The 23,741-nt window shown below is 45.0% G+C and overlaps 1 protein-coding gene across 1 annotated transcript in view; it reads right to left on the reverse strand.

The window, feature by feature from the left end:
- Window positions 1-6,088: 6,088 nt before the first annotated feature.
- The window catches only part of LOC132836930 (eukaryotic translation initiation factor 4E-binding protein 1-like), a 20,346-nt gene continuing 2,693 nt past the window's right edge, over window positions 6,089-23,741 (reverse strand). The window contains exons 2-3 of the mRNA XM_060856505.1: window positions 8,000-8,173; window positions 6,089-6,531 (exon numbers count right to left, since the gene is read on the reverse strand). Of these exons, the coding sequence (XP_060712488.1) occupies window positions 6,500-6,531; window positions 8,000-8,173 (206 nt within the window). The 3' untranslated portion in view covers window positions 6,089-6,499. The remainder of the gene's footprint in view (window positions 6,532-7,999; window positions 8,174-23,741) is intronic.

Consider the following 23,741-nt stretch of genomic DNA (forward strand, 5'->3'; position numbering starts at 1 on the left):
ATTTGATGGGCCGAATGGTCTAATCCTGTTTCTGAATCTCATGTTCCCAAAGCACCTGGCAGCCCCAGTGAAACTGTTAAGGAATCAAAGCCAACCTGTAGACAGCAGGGTTCTGTAAACAGCAGCAATGCACAGTAACAAATGGTCAGTGAGTCTTTGTGGGCGAGCTGGCTGAGGAACACAGAAGGTCAATCTACTGCCCTTGCTTTCAAGAAATCTGAACATCGAGCTGAACAAACAGAAATGGTCTCACTGGATTGAAAGCTGAACACACTCGGCTCACTCATTCCGACAACGTCATTGACAACAGCATTCTGTGCACATATTCTGTACTTTGGGGAACATAAATGCCATTCAAGAACATCCAAAAGTCCTCATGCTGTGTGCCATGCTCAAGAAGAACAAGCAGTTTCCTTTGCACCCACAGTTTGTACCCCAGTCCGCTGGCTGGCTTCTGTACTTCAGGCCGCACTCATGTGATGTTTTTAGTTAGTTCATGAAAAGAAGACCAGGATAACTCTCTGTGCTGTGAGTACAAATACAAAGCCAGCAAATCTGAGGAGTTTGCTACCTAAAACCTGGAGTGAGCAGATAACCATCCAAGGACAGGCTTGGTCTGTATCCTTCCGAACTGAGGAGAGTCAGAGGTGACGTCATTGAAACATGTCAGATCCTGAGCAGACTTTGTTGGGTGGAGGTGTTGAAAACTTGTTTCCTCTTGTGGAAGAACCTCCAACGAGGGGACATACATTTTTGGAGAGCCACTGGCCTTGTGCTATTACCAGTCATATATTAATCCGGAGACTTGTGTCATGTTCTGTGGACCTGGGTTCAAATCCTACCGGGGCAGATGGTGAAATTTGAATTAAATTTTTAAAAATTGCATGTCAGGGTCAAATGGAGACCATGAAACACATTGTCAAACAAAAACCATTGGACAGAAAGAAATCTGCCAACTTCACCTGGTCTGGCCAACATGTCTCTCCACACCCACAGCACTCTTTGCTCTTGGCTGGGCCTAGCCAGAGACATCCACATCCCACTCATGAGTTAAAAATAAATTAGATGATGAAACATATTTGGTCTCTGAGAATTGACTGCCTTTGGCATCCCCTTCTGTGAATCTTAACATAACTTCAAGGCAGAGGGAGATAGATTTGTGATTCCCAAGAGGATGAAATTGTAATGGGCATGCAGAAACATGGAGCTGAATTTAGAACACATCAGCTCCTACATTACTGAGTGCAGAATGGGCTTGAAGGGCCGTGTGGTCTTCGCTTGTACCTTGATTGTACATTTGCACGTCCTCAAAACTTGTGCCTTGTTCGTATTCAGTTCCTTGAATACACACTTGAAGCAAATTAATTCAGCACGGCTGCCTTCCTGGGAAGTCCCAAGCCAGCGATAGCAATCAGTGCCAGAGGCAGCACAGTGTCAGAATTGTTCAGTCACACTGTGCGACAACAGTCTCATCAAACAGCTTCAATCTGATTAATGCAGTGTCTAATCTTCCAAAAACATAACAGGAAGCGTTGCAGTGAGCTGACAGCGTGTCTCATTCTGACACACTTGGAAGGAAATGCCAGAAAAGGGAATTAAAACAAAAAAATAAACCAAACATTGCCTGCAGTTCTCAGGGTGGGTGATTGATTCCCCTGTTGCCTCAAGTATGCACATGAGCTGCTCTACCATGGCATTATTCATCCTTGCTTTCAAAGGAACGTGATATAAGAAATACTTTGTAAACTGGAGTATGATAACAGGAGTACTAGCATCCCATTACTGATCTCAGGCAGGTTGGATCTGCATGGCCCTCTCCGGACACCATGTCCCACTGCTCAGAAAACATGAGGTATGGTCTTCCTGAGTTTAATTCACTGACAAATTATCAACTACTTTGGGAATTTTGGCTGCAGATCAAAAGCTTTTTTTTTAAAAACCAAGATTTTGCATCGACAGCTTAACAGAAAGTGAAGCCTGTAACCTAGTGAAAAAGTTCAAATACACCATACAACCATATGCTTCAAGATGCGCCAATCACTTGTGGTGCCAATCAGGCTGTGCTTTGTCTTATGGTCAGTAAACCTTTCAGACATATGTTCACGTGAACTGAAGGGATACAGGTCTCAGTCTCCATCTTACCGCAGCATCACTTGAAGCGACAACAAGCATGCTGTTCCCTGTTGGAATGCAGTACTTTAATGATCATTGAGACATGTATGTGTCTGTGTAGGTAACAGAATCACAGAATCCCTGCAGTGTCAGAGCAGGCCATTTGACCTATTGAGTCCATACTGACCCTCCAAAAAGCATCACCCGAGATCCACCCCGCTTTCAACCTTGCATTTCCATGGCTTATCTACTGCGCGTGCACATCCCTGGACACCATGAGCAATTCAGCAGAGGCAACCCCTCTAACCTGCACATCTTTGGACTGTGGGAGGAAACCATAACAGACAGTCACTGGAGGCTAGAATCAAATCCAGGACACTGGTGCGTTTTGAGGCAGTGGTGCTAACCATTGTGCCACTCCAATGAACTGTAATCTGTTCTACACTGGAAGATAACTATTTTCAAACAGTGTCCAAGTCCATACATTCTGTGGGAACCTCAGGGATTACATTTGAGGAGAGGTTACACAAATTAGGCCTGTTTTCGCTCAAATTTAGAAGATTAAAGTTGATCTGATCAATATTTTCAAGACATTAACAGGAGGAGACGGGGAGATAAACTATTTCCACTGGTTGGAAATTCTGGAACAAGGAAGTTTCACCTGAGAACGAGGGATAGACCATTTGAGAGAGATGTTCGGAAGCACTTCTGCACACAAAGGTTGGTAGAAGTTTGGAACTCTCTTCCACAAACGGCAGTGAAAACCAGGATCACTTACTTGGAAAATCAATTCTATCGGCACTTTTATTCAGCAAACGTATTAAAGATATGGATAAAAGGCCTTATGGAAGGCTGAGTGGGTGAAAGGATACACACCCACCTACCAGCAATCCACCCCACTCAGTGACTGATTCAACGCAAGGCAGAGCCAGGGAGGAAGAGGCTGGTTAGAGAAAGGTGGGCTCAGGGCGAGTGGGAGTAGTCAGGGGGTTAGAATTGAAGTGGGGGCTAGTGTCGGCAGCAGAAAGGTAGGGTAGTGTGAGGTGGAGGAACCCTGCCTGTGTGTGAGTGCAGAGGTGTGTTGGTTCATGTTCTAAGCAGGACTCCTCCTGAGGGAAGGGGAGGCTGGTGCAGGAAGAATGAAAAGAAGCAAGCAAAGGAGGGGAAAAGTGCTCACCATAGCATAACAGAAACAAATACCCTTTGGGGTGGCTCAGTCGTTAGCACTACCACCTCATAGCGCCAGCAACCCAGGTTCAGTTCCAACCTCAGGAGACAATGTGTGAAGTTTGCACATTCTACTTGTGCCTGTTGGTTTCCTTGCACAATCCAAAGATGTGCAAATTTGGTGAACTGGCCTTGCTAAATTGCCCATAGCGCTCAGGGACGTGTAGTTTAGATGCATTAGTCAGCCGTAAAAATAGGATAATAGGGTAGATGAATGGGTGTGGGTGGGTTACTATACGAAGGGTGTGTGTGGACTTGTTGGAGCGAATGGCCTGTTTCCACACTGTAGAGATTCTATGATAGTGTGCATGAATATAAGCAGTTAGGCCACAGATCAGCTATGATCTCATTGAATGGGAGAGATAGGTTTGAGGGGCTCAATGGCCTGCTTCTGCTCCTGTGCTCTAACTGTACTAATTGTCTGAAACAGAGACAGTTCTGATGAAGGGTTACTGGACTTGAACCCTGAACTCTGCTTCCTCTCCACAGCTTATACAAAACCTGTTAAGTTTCTCCAGCGAGTTCTGCTTTTGTTTCCGATTTCCAACATCCAGAGTCCTGTGGTGTTTTTCTGTGACACTTGTCTGTTCTACACTCAAAAGTAATCGTTCTTGAAAAAAATCCAAGGCCATATAGTCATTGGAAGCTTTATTTCAGTTCGCCACACTCCATAAAACCCATCCCCAATGATTACTAGCTCCCCATATTTATAAACTAATTCTCACCCCACTACCCCTTAAATTCATGTGTCCATCACTGTTGTCCTGTTCAGGCATCCCTTCCGAATGTACATGATAATACCTATAAGAAACATGAACGTCATGATATTCACACGAAATGTTTTACGTCATGAAGGATAGCCTCACCTTGCAGCCTCTGATAAAGGAATTCTGCTGGAGACAATGCCCACATTATTGCAGTCATACAGATTCATACAGATGTAGAGCATGACAAATAGACAAAGTCTTTTCCCTGAGGCGAGGGAGTCCAGAAGGAGAGGGAATAGGTTTAGGGTGAGTGGAGAAAGATATAAGAGAGACATAAGGGGCAACTTTTTCCACGCAGCACGTGGTACGTGGATGAAATGAGCTGCATTGGACTGTTCGTGGAGTTTCAAAATGAGACTCTCGAGTTATGGGCTGACATTGTTGTCTCCAATTCCTGACACCAAACAACCTTAGTTACCATGTCAGACAGCACATCTTGGAGCAAGTCCAACAATTGCTTCTCCTGTCATCAGATTTATTCATATTATATTCCCTACAGTGCAGAAACTGGCCCTTCAGCCAATAAGTCCTTTGAAAATATAACTCACCCAGACCCATTTTCCTCTGACGAATGCACCCAACACAATGGGAAATTTGGCATGACCAATTCACTTCACCTGCACATCTTTGGACTGTGGGAGGAAGCCAGAACACCTGGAGGAAACCCACGCAGACATGGGGAGAATGTGTAAACTCCACACAGACAGTCGCCCAAGGTTGGAATCGAACCTGGGTCCCTGATGCTGTGAGGCAGCAGTGCTAACCACTGAGCCACCATGCCACCCCAAAATGATATCAACTGAAGACTCTATTCATGTCTAAGCTCTATACCACACAGTTGCTTTCAGGACCCTTCCATCTTCCTAATGTGTCTTCATTTTAAACCGCACAACTAAATTGTCAAATTTCTTTTCCAATTCCCCCACTGTTCTCTCAGTCAATATGGCCACTAATGTGTTTTACAAACAACACTGTGTTCATCTCAGACATGAAATGAACGAGTGAGGAAGTATCAATTGGTGTTTGCAGAAAACAGTTCCAAACTTTACCCACAATTTGTGGACTCTTGCCAAACCTCACAATTGGAAAGTTGATTTTTATTCTTAGCTTGCAACGCCCTCGTAGGATTATTCTAATCAGCTGGCAGTTTTCATCTGGTCTTATCAAAAACATCAAAACTTTTAAGTGTCAGCAAAGTCATCAAGTGCGTTCAACAAGTGAACTGCACACTCCAAACAGAGTCTCAGCAGCGTGAGAATTTGAATGTTTGTCAGGAGCAAGCTCTCAGTTAATCTTGCAGATAGGACAATGTATGGGATAGCTTGAAGGACCTTTCCTTGGTGAGGTCGGTGAATCAAAATTGGATGTCCTAAAAAAGTGAGTTCTTACAATTCATGAAGAATTTTTTTTCTTCTATCAGATTTAACAAAAGACCAGTAACACCCTGTTTTGGTGAGCTGCATGTACAAGGTTCGGAAGGAAAAACAAATGAAAGAAAATGAGAAAAATAACACATGCAGATCAGAATACCATGATGTGGTTAACTGCTGAGAGATAAGGTCCTTACATTGGGACTTCCTCTGACAGATGAAGACAAACATGCCTCACCTGATTAAGTATTTATACTGGACTGTAGAGGACCATATTCTTTACATACTGAATGCTGTATGCAAATTTACATTCAAAGTTTCATAAGCATCTTTTTGTGGCTGTACAATAGGTCTGTGTGTTTTTACAGCATGGAAAAGTCCCTTGGGTTTTGCACGTCACATGCATTATGGCTGTCACAGTCAATTCAATGGAACAGGAATTGATCATGGGACCAAATACACGAGCATGCTGTGCATTCAAACATTGCTGTGAAACACTTTGTAGACGTATGTTGCAATTGACTACATCGGTAGACTTGATAAACAATCTGTGAATGAGAAGCATTCTAACAAAGTTGTAACTTGTTTGAGGCAAGACACAACAACGTAAAATGAGTAAATTTCACTTTATTTTGTTGGTTCTCTCTCTCTTGCTCTATCTTCCCTCCAAAAATTACACCTTCAAAAGGATTACCTTTCACCTTGACTGATTAAAGGCGTACAATTTTTCAAGGCAGGTTAAAGAGATGAAGAAGCTGAGAGATGCCCCAGCTTTACAATGGCTGTTGCCAGTGAGATCAGTGGATATTCTACCATGTATCTCACATGGTACACAATACTTTTCACAGTATTTGCAGAACATGTTGTTGTCTGTAGCCAGGTCCATCAGTGGCAGGAGCACCTTGCATTTTTCTTTTATTTTGAAGTCGAGCTGGTGACTTGCAGAAATACCTGGGCTGACCAATAAGCCCAATTGAAGAGGATCCAGGGTCAAACTTTCTGAAGAAAAGCATGTGGTGCGCCTTAAATGTCCATCTCAAATTGGGCATCATCTCCTGACAAGGCAGAATTCAAAAAGTGTTCAGAACTTCTAATGACTCTAAAGGTTCAAGCAACAAATTGATGAGAGTTGTTGCAATGGCCCTGCATTTGCCCCCACCTCCCACCCCAACGATTCAGGCAAGATTCACTTCCAACGACTCGTTCCTCACTTTAAACTTGCCCAGACAAAACTTGGTGTGGAGGAGCCAGTGTTGGGCTGGGGTGGACAAAATTATAAATCCCACAACGCCAGGTTATGTTCGGAAATACAAACTTTTGGAACACTGCTCCTTCATCAGGTAGCTGTGAAAGTCTGTACTTCCAAATAAACTTGTTGGACTATAGATAACAGACGCAGGAGTCAGCCATTCTGCCCTTCAATCCAGCACCACCATTCATGATCATGGCTGATCATCCTCAATCAGTATCCTGGAGTTGTGTGATTTTTAACTTTGAACAAAACAGGCAGAGCATTTGTTTATAAATGAGGAAACATTGTCAGACTGTGTACACCTCACACACAGTCGCTTGACCATACGGGCATTGCGATGATAAGCCACACTGACTTTCCTCCTTTGTTAGCCCATTAACATGAGGGGTCCATGTGGTGCCCCAACACTTCTGCATTGCAGAGAAAGCTGGACTGTGTGGCAGTGACACCTGAGGACTGAAGAAATTGCACCAGCAATTCACAGCATTCACCTCAAGCTGAATGTCCTTACTGAAGCCAGATCATGAAACATTCAGACAACACTCCTGTCAAATCAGCTACAATGGACTGCAGACTGGTACTGAAGAGATGCAAGGCTTCTCCCCTTTCCAGCTAAGTTCCTCTTAAATTGTGCAATAGCTCCAAGGTCCCACTGAGGTTTCGCCCACATTGACTGGCATGCCAAATCAACGACTTCTGTTTTGGAAGCTGCTGGCACTCAGCTGCTGGAATCCTCTGTGTACTGAGGGGAAAAGTACAGTCTTGGCCACCAGGTTCTGTTCGCCTGAATTTGACATGACCAGGATTCCAAACAAGGACAAAACCATCACCACAAAGACACGGTGAAACTTTCCTTCCACTGACTTTCAGGGCAATGAGGAGCTAGCTACCAAACATTTTATAATGGTGACACCTAGTATATTACAACGTCTTAATGACCTGGGAGAGCAATGTAACAGTAGGCAAGTGAAGGAAGCAACCTCGACATTCTGGATGCCATTACTTTATGGGACATCACACCTTCACATGCCCAAAGAGCTGGTGAATCAAGAACCTGCCCGCAACAAAAATGTCTAGACCTTGGTCAGACTTGTCCATGAATAAAGAGACAGTCAACCACCAACAAGACAGCACAAAGTGACACCTTAAGTTTGGATGGCCTGAACCTATAATAACAGCACTGCTGTTAAGTGGATTACACTAACACATGTGGACTCTGCAATGTGACCTCCACTGAAATTGTCCCCAACACGCTGGCTCCTGTAACTTACCACCAGCTGCCTTCTCCTCATGACTGTTCACATGGTTTGTTGCTGGTTTCACCTTCTCTGTTGCATTTGGACTTGTGACACCCGGAATGTTTGGAAGATCACGCGGAGGAGTCTTGGCAACTGGAGAGTTGCGGCATTCCATAAGGAATTTACGGTCATAAATAATGCGGGTACCTGCAACAGAACAGCAACGCAGCTGTCAGAACAAATACTATTTGTCCCAATTGTGCAGGCATTTCAGACTCGTCAGGTTGTGCTGCACCAAGGGATGACACAACCACTCAAGTTTTCTTTTGTTTGCAAGAAAGCAGAATAATGCAGGCAGGATTCTGGCCTGAACTGTCATCATCACTGGGATTGGAGAGTGAAGTGATTTCCAACTATAAATTTCTGACAAGACTGAATATTTATCAGGTCACTTGAAACCATGCATATGAAAAAAAATCTTTGCAACAATCCAAGGCCCGTTACTTCAAATGCTACTTCTCATTAGCACTTCAAGGTCTTTCTCGTTTTGGGCTCAATTCTGTCTACTCTGGCTTGGTTTCGTTTCTCGATTCATTCTCAATTCACCCTCCCCTACACCTGAACAAAAGATATTCTTGCGGACAACATGTGAAAATACACTTCTCACTGTATTTTTTTTTAACTTACAGGTGACAATAAATCTAAATCAAATCAAAATCCTAATGGGACATACAAGACCCTGAGAGGGCTTGAACAGGGAAGATGGTGAGAGCCTGACACATGTCACGGGAAAGATAAGAACTGGGGGAATCAATATAAAAATCAGGGGGAGGAGGATATTGAATTTTTCACAGACTGTTGCAAGTCTTTGGAACACTTGCCCAGAATTCAGTGAAGGTGGGGTTCCTAAATATTTTTAAAATGGAGGTAGATTTTTTTAGATTAGATTCCCTACAGTGCAGAAACAGGCCCAACAAGTCCACACCGACCCTCTGAAGAGTAACCCACCCAGACCCGTTTCCCTCTGACTCATGCACCTAACACTATGGGCAATTAGCATGGTCAATCCACCTGACCTGCACATATTTGGAATGTGGGAGGAAACCGGAGCGCCGAGAGAAAACCCACACAGACACAGAGAGGAGATTCTCGCCTGACTTTTTTTTTGGGGGGGGGGGGGTTGCCTAATAGGTAGGTGAAACTGCGAAGTTGAGACAACAAATCAGATCAGCCGTCATTTTATTGAATGGTAGAATCGGCATGCAACCAAATGGACTTCTCCTGCCAGTTTCAGCAAGAGCACACAAACAGATGAGGGAAATGAGATGAAACCAACCTTTTGTCAGCAATCAGTGAGGCAAGCCTGGCCAACTGTACAAGTCGAGGCTGGGGCTTTTTTCCCTGGAGCGTCGGATGCAGAGCAGCAATTATTGAGGTTTATAAAATCCATCAGGGGCATGGAGAGGGGGAGCAGCCAAGATCTTTTTCCGAGGATTGTGGAGTCTACAACCAGAGGGTGTAGGTTTAAGGTGAGAGGGGAAAGAGTTAAAAAGGATGCAAGGGCAAACCTTTTCACACGGAGGGTGGCGCGTGTCTGGAATCAGATGTCATAAGAAGAGGACTATTACATTTAAAAGCTGTCTGGATGGGTAGATGAACAGGAAAGGTTGAGAGGGATATGGGTCAGATTATCTGGTCAGCATGGATGATTTGGAATGAAGGGTCTGTATCCATGCTGTATGACTCTATGACAATGATTGAACAACTCAGACTTACAAAACTGACTTAGGCATCCGGATTGCAACTAAGCCACTGACATGAAGTCTGAATTACAAAGGTTTCAACAAGACAGGTGTGGCAGATACAGCAGGCCTCTCAGCCTTAACCAATGTTTTTAGCAGCAGAAACTACAAAACTCATTCATGGGATGTGGAAATCGCTGGCAAGACCAGCATTTATTTCTTGTCCGAGATTTAAAAAATGGTAACATGACTTATTGAACGCTGCAGGTCATATTATGTAGGCATCCTTGATACAATTAGGGACTAGACCCCAGAATTTTGACCCCATGATGCTGAAGGAACAGTGATACAGTTGCGGGTCAGAAAGGAAATTTGCAAGCGATGGCGCACTCCCATGCACCTGCTGCCAGTGTCCTTCCAGATGGTAAGGGTCATGGATTTGCAAGGTGCCATCTCAGACCTTGGTGAATGTCTGCAGTCTACCTTGTGCATGGCATTCACCACTGCTAAGTATCAGTGGTGATGGGACTGAAACTTTACAGTGGGGAATGGAGCACCAAACAGGCTGCTTTATCCTGGTAAAAACAATGACTGCAGATGATGGAAACCAGATTCTGGATGAGTTGTGCTGGAAGAGCACAGCAGTTCAGGCAGCATCCAACGAGCAGCAAAATCGACATTTCGGGCAAAAGCCTTTCATCAGGAATAAAGGCAGTGAGCCTGAAGCGTGGAGAGATAAGCTAGAGGAGGGTGGGGGTGGGGAGAAAGTAGCATAGAGTACAATGGGTGAGTGGGGGAGGGGATGAAGGTGATAGGTCAGGGAGGAGAGGGTGGAGTGGATAGGTGGAAAAGAAGATAGGCAGGTCGGACATGTCCGGACAAGTCATGGGGACAGTGCTGAGCTGGAAGTTTGGAACTCGGGTGAGGTGGGGGAAGGGGAAATGAGGAAACTGTTGAAGTCCACATTGATGCCCTGGGGTCGAAGTGTTCTGAGGTGGAAGATGAGGCGTTCTTCCTCCAGGCGTCTGGTGGTGAGGGAGCAGCGGTGAAGGAGGCCCAGGACCTCCATGTCCTTGGCAGAGTGGGAGGGGGAGTTGGAATGTTGGGCCACGGGGCAGTGTGGTTGATTGGTGCGGGTGTCCCAGAGATGTTCCCTAAAGCACTCTGCTGGGAGGCATCCAGTCTCCCCAATGTAGAGGAGACCGCATCGGGAGCAACGGATACAATAAATGATATTGGGGGATGTGCAGGTAAAACTTTGATGGATGTGGAAGGCTCCTTTAGGACCTTGGATGGAGGTGAGGGAGGAGGTGTGGGTGCAGGTTTTACAGTTCCTGCGGTGGCGGGGGGCGTGGACCTGACCAGGTAGTCACGGAGGGAATGGTCTTTGCGGAAGGCGGAAAGGGGTGGGGAGGGAATTATATCCCTGGTGGTGGGGTCTTTTTGGAGGTGGCGGAAATGTCGGCGGATGATTTGGTTTATGTGAAGGTTTGTCGGGTAGAAGGTGAGCACCAGGGGCGTTCTGTTTCTGTGAAGGTTTGTAGGGAGGAAGGTATCCTGCCAATCTTCTGGAGTACTTCCAGAGCTGCACTCCTTTGGGCACTCTTCCTGACTTGTACCTTGTAAATGGTGGACAAGCTTTGTAGAGTCAAAAGGATAGCTAAATACCTCAAGACTGTCCTGTTTTCGACCCGATCTTAGAGCCACAGAATCTATTTGGTCAATTCAGTTAAGTTTCCTGTAAATAGTGACCCCTGGATGCTAATGGCGAGGGATTTGAAAGGAATAAAAGAATAGTAAGGCTCTCTCCTGTTCATAGTTATCTGGCAATGTGGTGCAAATGACACTTGCCACTGAGCAGCTCAGGCCCGAGTACAGTTCAGCTCTGACTTCCTCCAGCTAAGTTACTTCTGAAGTTTAACACAGACAAGCGCACAATCTCTCTCTCTCTCTCTCTCTCTCTCTCATAATTTAGCTGCTTCAATTCCAAGCCTTAATCACAGCTTTTGGCTGTGCTCTCAGTGGAAAGTAAAATACTGCCAACTGCAAGCATCTTTTTGCAGCATGGCAATTTTATGTTGCATCATGGAGGCCAGTGATACAGTGTGAAAACTGGACTCAAAGACAGCCCATAATTAGTGTGATTGACCAACATTTTAGGCTGTAGGACTTAGCATAATCATACTAACAAAAGGTATGTTCTGCAAAGTGTGCAAGGATATTTTTGTGAACACAGAGTCTTTTAATCAGGAAGGTGAATAGTGAGTGTCTGTGCATGATCAGCACCAGCACAGTACTGATCAGAGGTTTGACCTTATCTTTCACCTGAATGTTTTGATTGTGTTCTGGCTCTGTTATTCCATACAGTGGTCATGGAGAAAGACGACTTCATTGTGGTGGGGCATAGATGACAGGAGGGGACAGGGAAACATGAAAACCAATGCAAACATCAGAAGATAAGCAAACCTCTCTTGCAAGATTCTAAAGCCGATGACATTACAGAGCATTGACTGAGTCTTTCCAAATGAAAACAAACATCAATGGCCTGGACCGAACTTTGACTGACTAAAGTCATCCGTGGTATATTTGTGCCCTCTGCCCAATGATCTCTGTCCTTGTTAACAATAAAGCTCATTGAATGTTTGCTATGTGAGCCAAGAGTTAGTGGAAAACTGGGCACTCATTCAAACTAATCTTGAACAAACAAGCATGAACTCAAGGTTACCAGAAATATTATCCATTTCTAGATAATATTCCAAGACAAAACATGATCACATCTGGCAAAACAGAACTATTTCTCCCAACAAGGAATTTAGCATCTCCGATTGTGAGAATCTCAAAAGGCTTCACTGTCAAGTTAGCAGTTATCTCCTTTTCTCCTGTGCCAGGACTGTCCAGGTGAAGGTTTTGGTCACATTTGTCCCTCATCTGTTGTAATTCACACATTCGTGTCCACCTGTAGACAGAACACAATGGAGTTGCAAAGGGATGATTGTGAGACCAACAGCATTTGGAAGATGTCTGATGAAAGAGGACATATAATTAGCAGAGAATGGGTTATGCAAGAATCATGTGCCAATTATTGCTCAAACTTCTGTGTAGACAACGATGTGTCCCATCTTTAACACAATGCATTTGGCATGACATTGTGTTTTTTGGTAATTATGCATTGTCTCATAACATGCAGAGCTTCACAAAATTGCACAGAAAACAGATTGTTTTTAATTTGTGTAAAACAGACCAATTAGAACTTGGCAATAAATGCTAGTCTAGCCAGTGATCCGCACATCCCCTCAAAAGGATTGTTAAAAATGGACGGGCCAAGTCAAGGATTGTTTGTATCAAGGTACTATTTCTTCTGCCAATCCCTGTGGCATGTGCCTTGCAACATGATTGGACTAAATAACAGGGTGATGTCAATTGCTCATTGGCAAAGGAAAGTAGTGCAGATACAGGGAATTTGAAATCAGAATAGTTTGCTGGACGTCCTTCAAGTCACGCATCCATCTGCAAAGAATCAAACTCACTTTACGGTTCAGGTGAATGACCTTCAGCTGCTCAGCCTCTATCCAAGACTGCACTTTATCTGAAGACAACTCTGAAATTTCACAGGGAATCAAAGGCTGAGAGAAGATATCCCCAGGTGAAAACAGTGCTGGGTACATTGGTACCAAAAAGGCAAAGAAAGGGTTAAGCAATAATATTTGTCGAACTCCTATATAGACAAGATGAGGAAGCATCTACTCCTCATCTTGTCTACTCCTTTTGCAACAGCGTGAAATTGCTGACCAAGATCATACACATCTAAAAACCTCTGTTGTGGGGATCCGTGTCATGACAACTCTCAATGCAGTACAACAGGAATTCAGCTCAGTAAAACCATTGACTGATAATGGAATGCTTCATTCCAAGTCTGACAATCTTACTGAATACAGGATTTTAACCAAATATATTGACAAACCTGACTGTGGCACAACCCTAGCTTTTCAACAATGAATTGTTACTTGGAAATGGAAGGAATGTTTACATGACAATAAGATCTTTTGCCTGATATGTTTCTTTGTCAAAATAAACTTTATGAAACAAATTTAGCTTCTTCACTGGTACTCAGTTCTTAGACATTCACAATCCATCCCAGCTAACTGATTTTAAATACATCTCTAATAAAGAAAAGGGACTAGCATTTACTTTTTGTTTTAAAACATGCCTTGAGATAAGGGTCAGGATTTTTGCCCTTATGGGGCTCGGAATAAGGCGTTGGGGTAATTCTGTGCCAGTGGCTGGTGGGTGTTTGTTGGCACCCTTTCACTGGTGACTGATGGGGGATGGAATGGTTACCTGGTTTGCCCACATGCAGCTGAATATAAACTCCAGGCCAACTCTCAGAGGTTGGAGGATTCAAGGAGCACAACAGGTGCCTCGAAGCAGTCACCCAATGGCAGCCTTTGAGTCTTGCCCTGACTGACTGTGAAGGAATAAGGGCTAAAATATTTGGGATGGTTATGAGAAATTAACTTCAGTGACATTTCTCGTAAACCAAAACAACAAGCTGCATTTTTCTAAAGACGAGATGAGGTAGCACAACATTTTCAAATCCTTTCGCAATGTGAAATTGCTGCCAAAGATCAGACACACCTAAAAACTTGTGTTGTGGGATCCTTGTGATGACAACTCACAATCCAGTATAATAGTAATTCAGCCGGGTCCAACCATAGGCTGAGAATGGAATGCTACATTCCAAGTCTAATAATCTTCGTGAATAAAGTATTTTAAACAAACATACTGACAAACCTGACTGCAGCTCAACGCTAGCATTTCAATGATAAATTGTTGCTTGGAAATGGAAGGGTTATTCTAATTATCACAAGAAAGAAATTTCGCTAAGTATGTGATAAAGATTATGGATGACTTGGTCTTGACCCAGTTACTATCTTTCATGCCACATTCCAATTATGCAACATTAGAAATTTATTCTAAATGTCTTAACATAAATGATTGGATTCTGTCATCTCCAATTCAGATTCATTCCTAACCTAATGTGTTTCACTTTCAGGAACCAAGGTTATGTTTCTTTCATGTTTGATGGACAGTCCTGTTTTCCTTTCAAATTTTATATGTGCACAAAGTAGAGGATGAAGTTTGTGACTCTTTGGGAGAAATAAGTGTTGGCTATCTTCTCTTATTATTGAGCCTTGCAATTTATTCTCCTACAAAGATATTGCATCAGAATATGGCATTTCTGTGTTTTATTAACCTAATGCCTGTGTCACACGTCCAGTGAACCCAACATCTATTTCATTTGGAGGAGATATCTTTTCAGATTTGTGTGGATTCGTACATTCACCAGGAAATTACAGCCTTGTCTCAAATAAAGTTCTGATGTTATCAGAATGATGCTGGCATTTTTGACCCACTGTTGCAAGGTCAAGTCTGAACGTCAAGCATCAGTGTGAACACAGCCATTAATGACTGACATGTGGCAGACATTCTGGACGCACATATTCTACAATCAACCTATTGGTTCGTTATCACGCACCTATAGAACAAGTGGGACTTGAACCTGGGCCTCCTGGTCCAAACCTAGAGACACCATCACTGCTACGCTGGATAATTGCTGTTCACAAAGCTGTTGTGTGGATTTAGCTGTTTGAGGCTGAGGAATCAAACTAATCACCATGTCCCAAATAGTAACAAGACTGAACCTGCCCAACACAAAGGCTAAGCTGATCAACTATTTGACAGAGCATATGAATGGAGTGAGTTGTCACAGCTGATGACTTTATTCAGAGAAGTACATCTTGATCAGTACCTTAACAACTGCATTCTTGATGAATGTGTTCAAAATAGGGAGACAATGATTGATTCAGATTTTCTGCATCACCATTTGGCAATTTTGGGTGACATCATTTATTGCAGTCAGCTCAGGACACAAGATCACTGTTTCAATTATTCTTCAGGTTCTACCTTTGTTGTCATTTTTTGAGCAGAGAAATAGGGCATTTCTGAACAAGTCCAAAAGCTGAATCAAAAGGATGGGTCTGCGCTCCTCCAATTCCAAGAGTGACACATGGTGAACCTGGCTGCAGACCATTCGAAATTCATCTTGGATTATGACAATCCAGGGAAGACGAATAAGAAAAATTAACCATCACCTTCCCCCTAACTTTCTGCTCTGTTTCTCCTTCATTATTCACTGCTTCCTGGAATATGACCCCATAGCAGAAATCAGGCAGTAACTGAGTATTCATCCAAGTACCAACTCTCAATCACGAAAGAACAGATTCTGGACTTTACTGAAGGGCAGTTCATTGGCTACATGGACTGACTGCCAGCCTGAAAAATGCTTCATAGTTACATTACAACCAGCTGGACTGAAGTCAACATGCAAAATGTATGCCAATGTGATATGAACAGCTGCTGGTGACCAGAGTCTCAGGGATAAGGGCAAGGAGTTTTCTAAAACTCCAAATGCCAGATTACAAACGGAAGAAAACTCAGTCCCAACCCTCCCTTTGCTGAGACCAATGCAAGCTCTCCAGTCTGAAGATGAGAAACACCATTGCCAATCCACATGATTCACCTGCTCACTGACCTCATGGAGAAGGAAATACCAGGAAAGGAAAACTGCATCCATTCATGTAGAACTCGGAGCTGAGAAACTGCATGAATTTATGTAAAACTCCATTGTCTCACCTTTTAGATTAGAATCAATCTAAACATCATAGCATAGACAGAGAACACAGGGGGTTAACACCTTCAACATATTGTCTAGCTATCACCATTGTTAACAGCTAACCCAAGAACCGCAACTGTTTTATAAAAAGGGTTTTGTGATTTACACATGAAAGAAGTGAAACTATCACTGTATTCTAACAGATGAAAGGCTTAACAGACAATCAAATTTTCAATGTATAATTTCAGTGACATCACTGTAATTTCAATGTAAAATTTGCAGTGTATTAGGATTGAGCCCTCCACCATCACCTGATGAAGAAGCGTCGCTCTGAAAACTAGTGCTTCCAATTAAACGTGTTGGACTATAACCTGGTGTTGTGATTTTTAACTTTGTATACCCCAGTCCATCACCGGCATCTCCAAAGAGATTACCTTATATGAGGGTTATAAATGTTTTTCTCAAGACAAAAGATATTCCAAAGGAAAACAGCTACAGCACAGCAGAGACCATTCGGCTCAACTTGTTTGTGCTAGCTATCTCTGCGATTGTCACTCTTCAACTCACCCAACACACGATGTTCAAAGTAGAGATTGACAGGTTTCTGATTACTGGTGGTTGACAGGGTTATGAGGCATTTCAGAGAAAGTTCACGAGACAGATCTTGAGAGTGGAGACATGATGAGAGGTGTGCAGATTGGACCTGTGTTCTTTTGAATTCAGAAGAATGAGAGGTGACTTTACTGAGATATACAAAATTCTTCGTAGAACAGGCAGGCTAGAGGCAACAAAGCTGTTGCCACTTGTGGGAGAGTTTCAGACCAGAATGAATCATCCCAGCGGAATAAGTCACATATTTAAAAGAGAGATGAATTTCTTTACCAGAGAGGGGCGGTGAAGCTCAGTCATTAAGTAGACAGATTGTTCATCAGGAAAGGAACAAGGGTTATGAGGAAAAGGCAAGATAGTGGAGTAAAGGATTATCAGATCAGGCATGATCTCACTGAATGATGGAGCAGACTTGATGGGATGAATGGCTTCATTCTGCCCCTACACCCTGTGGTGGGAGGGAAAGAGACTTAATAAAGCAAACAACACCGGGCTTGCCAGAAACTCCTTTGCCTCAGTCCCTCAGTGAGTGCTGCACTCAGCAGATATTCCCCCACTTCCCTTTTATGATCAGAAAGGGATGAGAATGTCCAACTGACTCCACAGGGAGTTGTGCAAGGCAATAACAGACACAGTTAACGGCAAAGGAGACAACAGAAGAGAGTAAGCAGCAGAAGAATGGTTGTAACATTTCACTGGATCACGATGACACTTCCTTAACAGACTATAAAGGGCTCTGGCAGGTGATCAAAGATGTGATGAGATTATACCTTCTTCCAAACCTGTCAGTTTGCCCTGTCATCAGAGTCAGCCTCATGGAAGACAGATAATTGTCCAATGGCCAAGCAGTCAAACCTCAATATGGAACAAACGGTGAGGAACTGTGAGAAGATGGGGTCAGGTTTCCTATTTTCTCACTAATATCACCGTGCTCAGGTGAATCGAGCTGGAATCGAAGCTGGGTCGCTGGAGCTGTGAGGCCTGTCCTTTCAAATGAGGGGAGGTGGTGTTTGTGGGGGGTCATGTAGTGGCTGATGGTTGTGTTATGACTAGTAACCCAGAACCACAGGATAATGCTGGAGCAGCATGCGCTCATATCCTACATGGCAGATGGTGAAACTTGAAATCAAAACCAAAACTCAGCAACAAATTGCAAACCAAATGCCGATGAGGCGACTACTGTTAATTGTCATACACCCACATAGTTCACTGATGTCTTTGAGGGAAGGAACTCTGCCATCTTCACAAGGTCGAGCTACATGTGACACCAGATACAAAGCAATATGGTTGACCCTTAACCGACACGTGCAGTAGCTCCTCACTTGCCGTGCATCAAAATTGAAACTCCTTCCCAAAAACAGTGTCCCACTAGTATAGACTGCCACAGCTCAAGGTGGCCTTTCACCACCAAGCTGCCAAGTGCAAATAAGGATCAACAATAAATGCAGGCGTAAGTAGTGACACCCACATCCTGTGTAAGGACACAGAAGAGGAAGTCACATGACACAAAACACTTTGAAAGAACCTGCATTGCATATCTAGTGTGTCACACTCTCCTGTTATTTCCCAGACCCTGCCAATTTTTGCTTGGGATACACATCCAATTCCCTTTTGAAACCAAATACCAAAACTCTGCCTCCAGTGCTTTAAATTCCCAGTATCTCCACATTCCACGCCAGCCCCAGCTCTCCAATCCAAGGAAAATCTCACTGCAGTGATTTCCAAACCAAGTCACAGCCCATTTCAATGTGAGGCAACAGTCTTCTGACTGACAAACTCTGGAGAAAGATGATACAGGAAAACGATTCTTCAAGTTATTGTGCAACTGAGTGGAGGAAGAGTTGCAGCCATGCCCTGTTTTGCAACATTCTTGTGCTACCACAGAATACAGATCTCATCATGCTCAGATACTGTTCACTAAACAGAGAGGAAGGAAAAGACGACAGCAGCAAGAGAACATCAATCTCAATGCAACACACTTCTGATTCCAAAATTAGAAGCACAACCTTTGATCTAGACCTCGTGTTCTTCAGAATTCCTGAGAGTCTTCTTTTAAAGTGACAGAGGTGAACAAACTCAAAGCACAAATAGCCAACAGCAACAGGACTCGTGCCTGTTGTCAGGAGTGCTGCACTGTCAGAGGTGTCATTTTTCGGATGAGATATTAAACTGCTGCCCCATCTGTCCTGTTAAATGGCTGGAAAATCTCTCATTGGAACAGGGGAAGTTCTCCTCAGTGACCTGATTGATATTTGTCACTCACTGAGCATAATCAAAGCCAGTAACCCAGTCCCTGACGTGCACATATTCCAACATGACTACAGTGACTAAACCGCAAGTAAGGAAAACTGTAGTTTTCACATACTAGCAGAAACCTCATCACTGATTGTTCTTTGTATTGATTAAGCCCAAAGAAAGACCACTTGCAACAAAGTTAAGTTTCTAAAAGACGTGTAGGAGCAGAAAGGCCTAATTATTTATGTGCATTAGCAATTAAACATGGCAGGGCTGGTGAAGTGTGGTTAATCCAACAGCATTGTTGGATTCGTGAACTGGGGCAGAGAGCAGTGAGGTTATTCTGAACCTGGACGTGACGTCAGTTCAACCTCAGTTGGAGGATGGTGTGCAGTCGTGGTTTGGGTCTGGAATGCACTGCTGAGAAGCTGCCCATTTCAAATGAAGCATTCAAGAGGGCATGAAATGATGATTTCAACGGAAATAACGTACAGGATTTCAGGCTGAGACAACGGTACCAAGCCACAATGCTCATTTGGAGAGAACCAGTGCAAACACACTGGGTCAAGTAACCTCCTTCAACACTGTAGGCAAAAGTGAGGACTGCAGATGCTAGAAACCAGAGTTTAGATCAGAGTGGTGCTGGAAAAGCACAGCAGGTCAGGCAACAGGAAAATCAACATTTATTGTACTCCTTGCTACATTCTCCCCAGCCCCACTCATTTATCTCTCCACTCTGGAGGCTTCCTGCCTCTATACCTGATGAAGGGCTTTTGCCTGAAATGTTGATTTTCCTGATCCTTGGATTCTGCCTGACCTGCCGTGCTTTTCCAGCACCACACTCTCCACTCTGATCTCCAACATCTGCAGTCCTCACTTTCTCCCAGCAGCTTTGAGGTTCTTGCTCCAGAGGTGGATGAGATTGGGGGCTGTGGAGAGAGGACAGGCGATCGATCACAGCGCACTACTCCAGGGAGCCTTTCGGATTGGGGCGGATGGTGATAGTGGTGGTAGTGAGGGAAGAGAGGTGTAATTGTGATCAAAGACAGTTTAGTCAAGGGAATAGACACGGTTCTCTGTGGCCAGGATTGAGAATCCTGAATTCTGTCTGGTGCTTCGGTTCAAGTATTTCAGACATCACTGGCTTTCCTTTGTCTGACTTGCTCATTACCTCCTCAAAGAACTCGATCAGATTTACCCTCTCCTTGCTGAAACTGCTGACTCAGACCTATTTTACGATGCACTTCCAAGTAAGATATACATGCCACAATAATCATGGGGAGGACTTCAGGTGGAGTGGGAACTTCTCATCTGGGCTGCAGAGGAACTTGGAGTGGGAGGGGAAAGATTCAGTTGTTGTGGCACCAATGATACAGGTAGAAAGAGCAAAGCAGTACTGCGAAGGGACTATGAGCAGCTAAGTCTGAATTAAAAAACAGAACCAAAAAGGCAATAATCTCTGGATTACTATCTGAGCCATGGGCAACCAGCACGGGGTCAACAAATTCAAGAGGGATATGCACAGCTCAGATTCAGAGGGGAGAAACAGGCTCAAATTGACTAGATATTCACACCAGTACTAGGGAAGGAGGGAGCTGTTCTGATGGATGGGCTCAACCTGAATGACTGGGACCAGAGTCCTGGTGAATTGCTGAACTCGGGCTGCGCATAGGGCTTCATTTACATGGAAAATTATAAAAAATACTCAAATGGAGGCAGGGCTCAGGATAAGTTATTAAAAGTACCCAGAACAGGTAATATGACAAGAGTATGGAACGGTCAGGAATCTAACCTCAGGCACAGTAGATGACGGGACACATCTGAGAAGGGGGGCAGTCAATGCAGGACTGAGGGTGTTGTCCTTGAAAGCATGCAGCATACAAACCAAGGGAAATGAGATCATGGTGCTAATTGAAATTGGTGGGTACAATGTTGTTGGTATCAGAGATGCAACTGCAAGGGGAACAGACCTGGGAACTAACTATCGAAGGACACACATCCCAGCAAAAGGACAGGCAGATGGGGTGGGACTGCCATGTTCGGAAGCAATGGAATTAAATCAATAGTGTAGAATCTGTGTGGGTATAGGTGAGGAACTGCTGAGGAAAAACAACCCTGATGGGTGGTGTATACAGGTGTAGTCCAAACGTGGTGATGAAAATATATCAGGAAAAAGAAAAAGCAACTCAAAGGCATTATCACAATAATCATGTGGGTCTTAAATTTACAGGTTGACTGGGAAAATCAGGATGGTAGCAGCTCTTAAGAAAAGGAATTTGTAGAATGTCTACGAGATGAAGTGATAGAGCCCACTAGGGGAACAAGCAGTTCTGGATTTAGTGAGGTTTGAAGAGGCAGACTTGATTCGGTAGCTTAGGGATATGCCCTTAAGAAGAACCCCCAATTTTTTTTGAAGTGTGATAAACCTGGAGATGAGCTGCCTGCTCTGTGCCCAGCAATGTAGCTCGCTTTGGTTTTTATTAAAAGCAGGCGAAAAAAACCTGAACGGGTGGGGTCAAGCTCCCAAAGAACGAGGGTTTTTGGAGTTTGGAAGTTTGTTGAGGAGCCGAGCAGTGTAGACAGTGGAGCAGGACTTTCTGTGGGTAATTGGAGAGAAATTCATCTCAAGGAAGAAGAAACTCATGAAGAAGCAAACAAGGCTGACAAGGGGAATCAAGGAAAACATCAAGCAAAAGCAGACAATACAGTGAAGACTGGTGGGGAGCCAGAGGATTGGGAAGCATATTAAAACCAGCAGAGAGCAACGAAAAAAAGCAACAAGACAGCAGCAGATGAAACGTGTGCAAACTAGCTCATAATATACAAGAAGATTGCAAAAGTATTTTTAAGACACATAAAAGGCAGGAGACAGGCAAGAAACTTACCAAAAACAGAAGATCTGGTAGGAGTGGACAGAGAGAAGATGTTTCTATTACCAGAGATTCTTAATTGGGCAGGAGTTCAAGGGTTACAGGAAAAAGCCCGGAGAATGGGGTTGAGAAACACAGTAGCCATGATTAATTGGTGGAGCAGACTCGATGGACCGAATGGCATAATCTGCTCCTTATGATCAACAGTTACCCGTATTCACTTCAAAGCATGAAAATGAAAATAAAATGGTCATTGCTGAGAAGGTGAATGTTTCAATTCACAAACCTAACATGACAAACAACTGGCCTCAGACTGATCACAGGCTTACCTGAAGGATCATTTTCACTGAGCGCAGAGAGAGCAGACAAACTAAAAAACTCCATCAGCTCCAAAGTGGGTTGCAAAAGCAGGTTTGGTGCAGGAGGTGGTGTGTGTGTGTGTGTGTGTGTGTGTGTGTGTGTGTGTGTGTGTGTGTGTGTGTGTGTGGTGTTGTAGGGGGGCGGTGTGGGGGGGGGGGGAAGGGTGTGGATTGTGGGGGGGGAAGGGTGTGGATTGTGGGGGGGGAAGAGTTGTGGGGGGGGGAGAGTTGTGGGGGGGGAGAGTTGTGGGGGGGGAGAGTTGTGGGGGGGGGAGAGTTGTGGGGGGGGGAGAGTTGTGGGGGGGGGGGGGAGAGTTGTGGGGGGGAGAGTTGTGGGGGGGAGAGTTGTGGGGGGGAGAGTTGTGGGGGGGAGAGTTGTGGGGGGGAGAGTTGTGGGGGGGTGAGTTGTGGGGGGGTGAGTTGTGGGGGGGTGGGGGGGAAGGGGGTGGATTGTGGGGGGTGGGGGTGCGGGGTGTGTGTGTGTGGGGTGTGTGTGTGCGGGGGTGTGTGTGTGGGGGTGTGTGTGGGGTGTGTGTGTGGGGGGTGTGTGTGGGGGGTGTGTGTGTGGGTGGGGGTGTGTGTGTGTGGGTGGGGGTGTGTGTGTGTGTGGTGGGGGTGTGTGTGTGGGGGGTGTGTGTGTGGGGGGGGGTGTGTGTGGGTGGGGGTGTGTGTGTGTGTGGTGGGGGGGTGTGTGTGGGGGGGGTGTGTGTGGGGGGGGTGTGTGTGTGGGGGGTGTGTGTGTGGGGGGTGTGTGTGTGGGGGGGGGTGTGGGGGGGGTGTGTGTGGGGGGGGTGTGGGGTGTGTGTGTGTGTGGGGGGGGGGTGTGTGGGGGGGGTGTGTGTGTGGGTGTGTGTGTGTGTGGGTGTGTGTGTGTGTGGGGGGGGGTGTGTGTGGGGGGGTGTGTGTGTGGGGGTGTGTGTGTGTGGGGGGGTGTGTGTGTGTGTGGGGGGGGTGTGTGTGTGGGGGGGGTGTGTGTGTGTGTGGGGGGGTGTGTGTGTGTGTGGGGGGTGTGTGTGTGGGGGGTGTGTGTGTGGGGGGTGTGTGTGTGGGGGGTGTGTGTGTGGGGGGTGTGTGTGTGTGTGGGGGGGGTGTGTGGGGGGTGTGTGTGTGTGTGTGGGGGGGGTGTGTGTGCGGGGTGTGTGTGTGTGTGTGGGGGGGGTGTGTGTGCGGGGTGTGTGTGTGGGGGGGGGTGTGTGTGTGTGGGGGGTGTGTGTGTGAGGGGTGTGTGTGTGAGGGGTGTGTGTGTGTGTGGGGTGTGTGGGGGGTGTGTGTGTGGGGTGTGTGTGT

The sequence above is a fragment of the Hemiscyllium ocellatum genome, chromosome 48 (assembly GCF_020745735.1).
Source record: "Hemiscyllium ocellatum isolate sHemOce1 chromosome 48, sHemOce1.pat.X.cur, whole genome shotgun sequence".
Lineage (NCBI taxonomy): Eukaryota > Metazoa > Chordata > Chondrichthyes > Orectolobiformes > Hemiscylliidae > Hemiscyllium > Hemiscyllium ocellatum.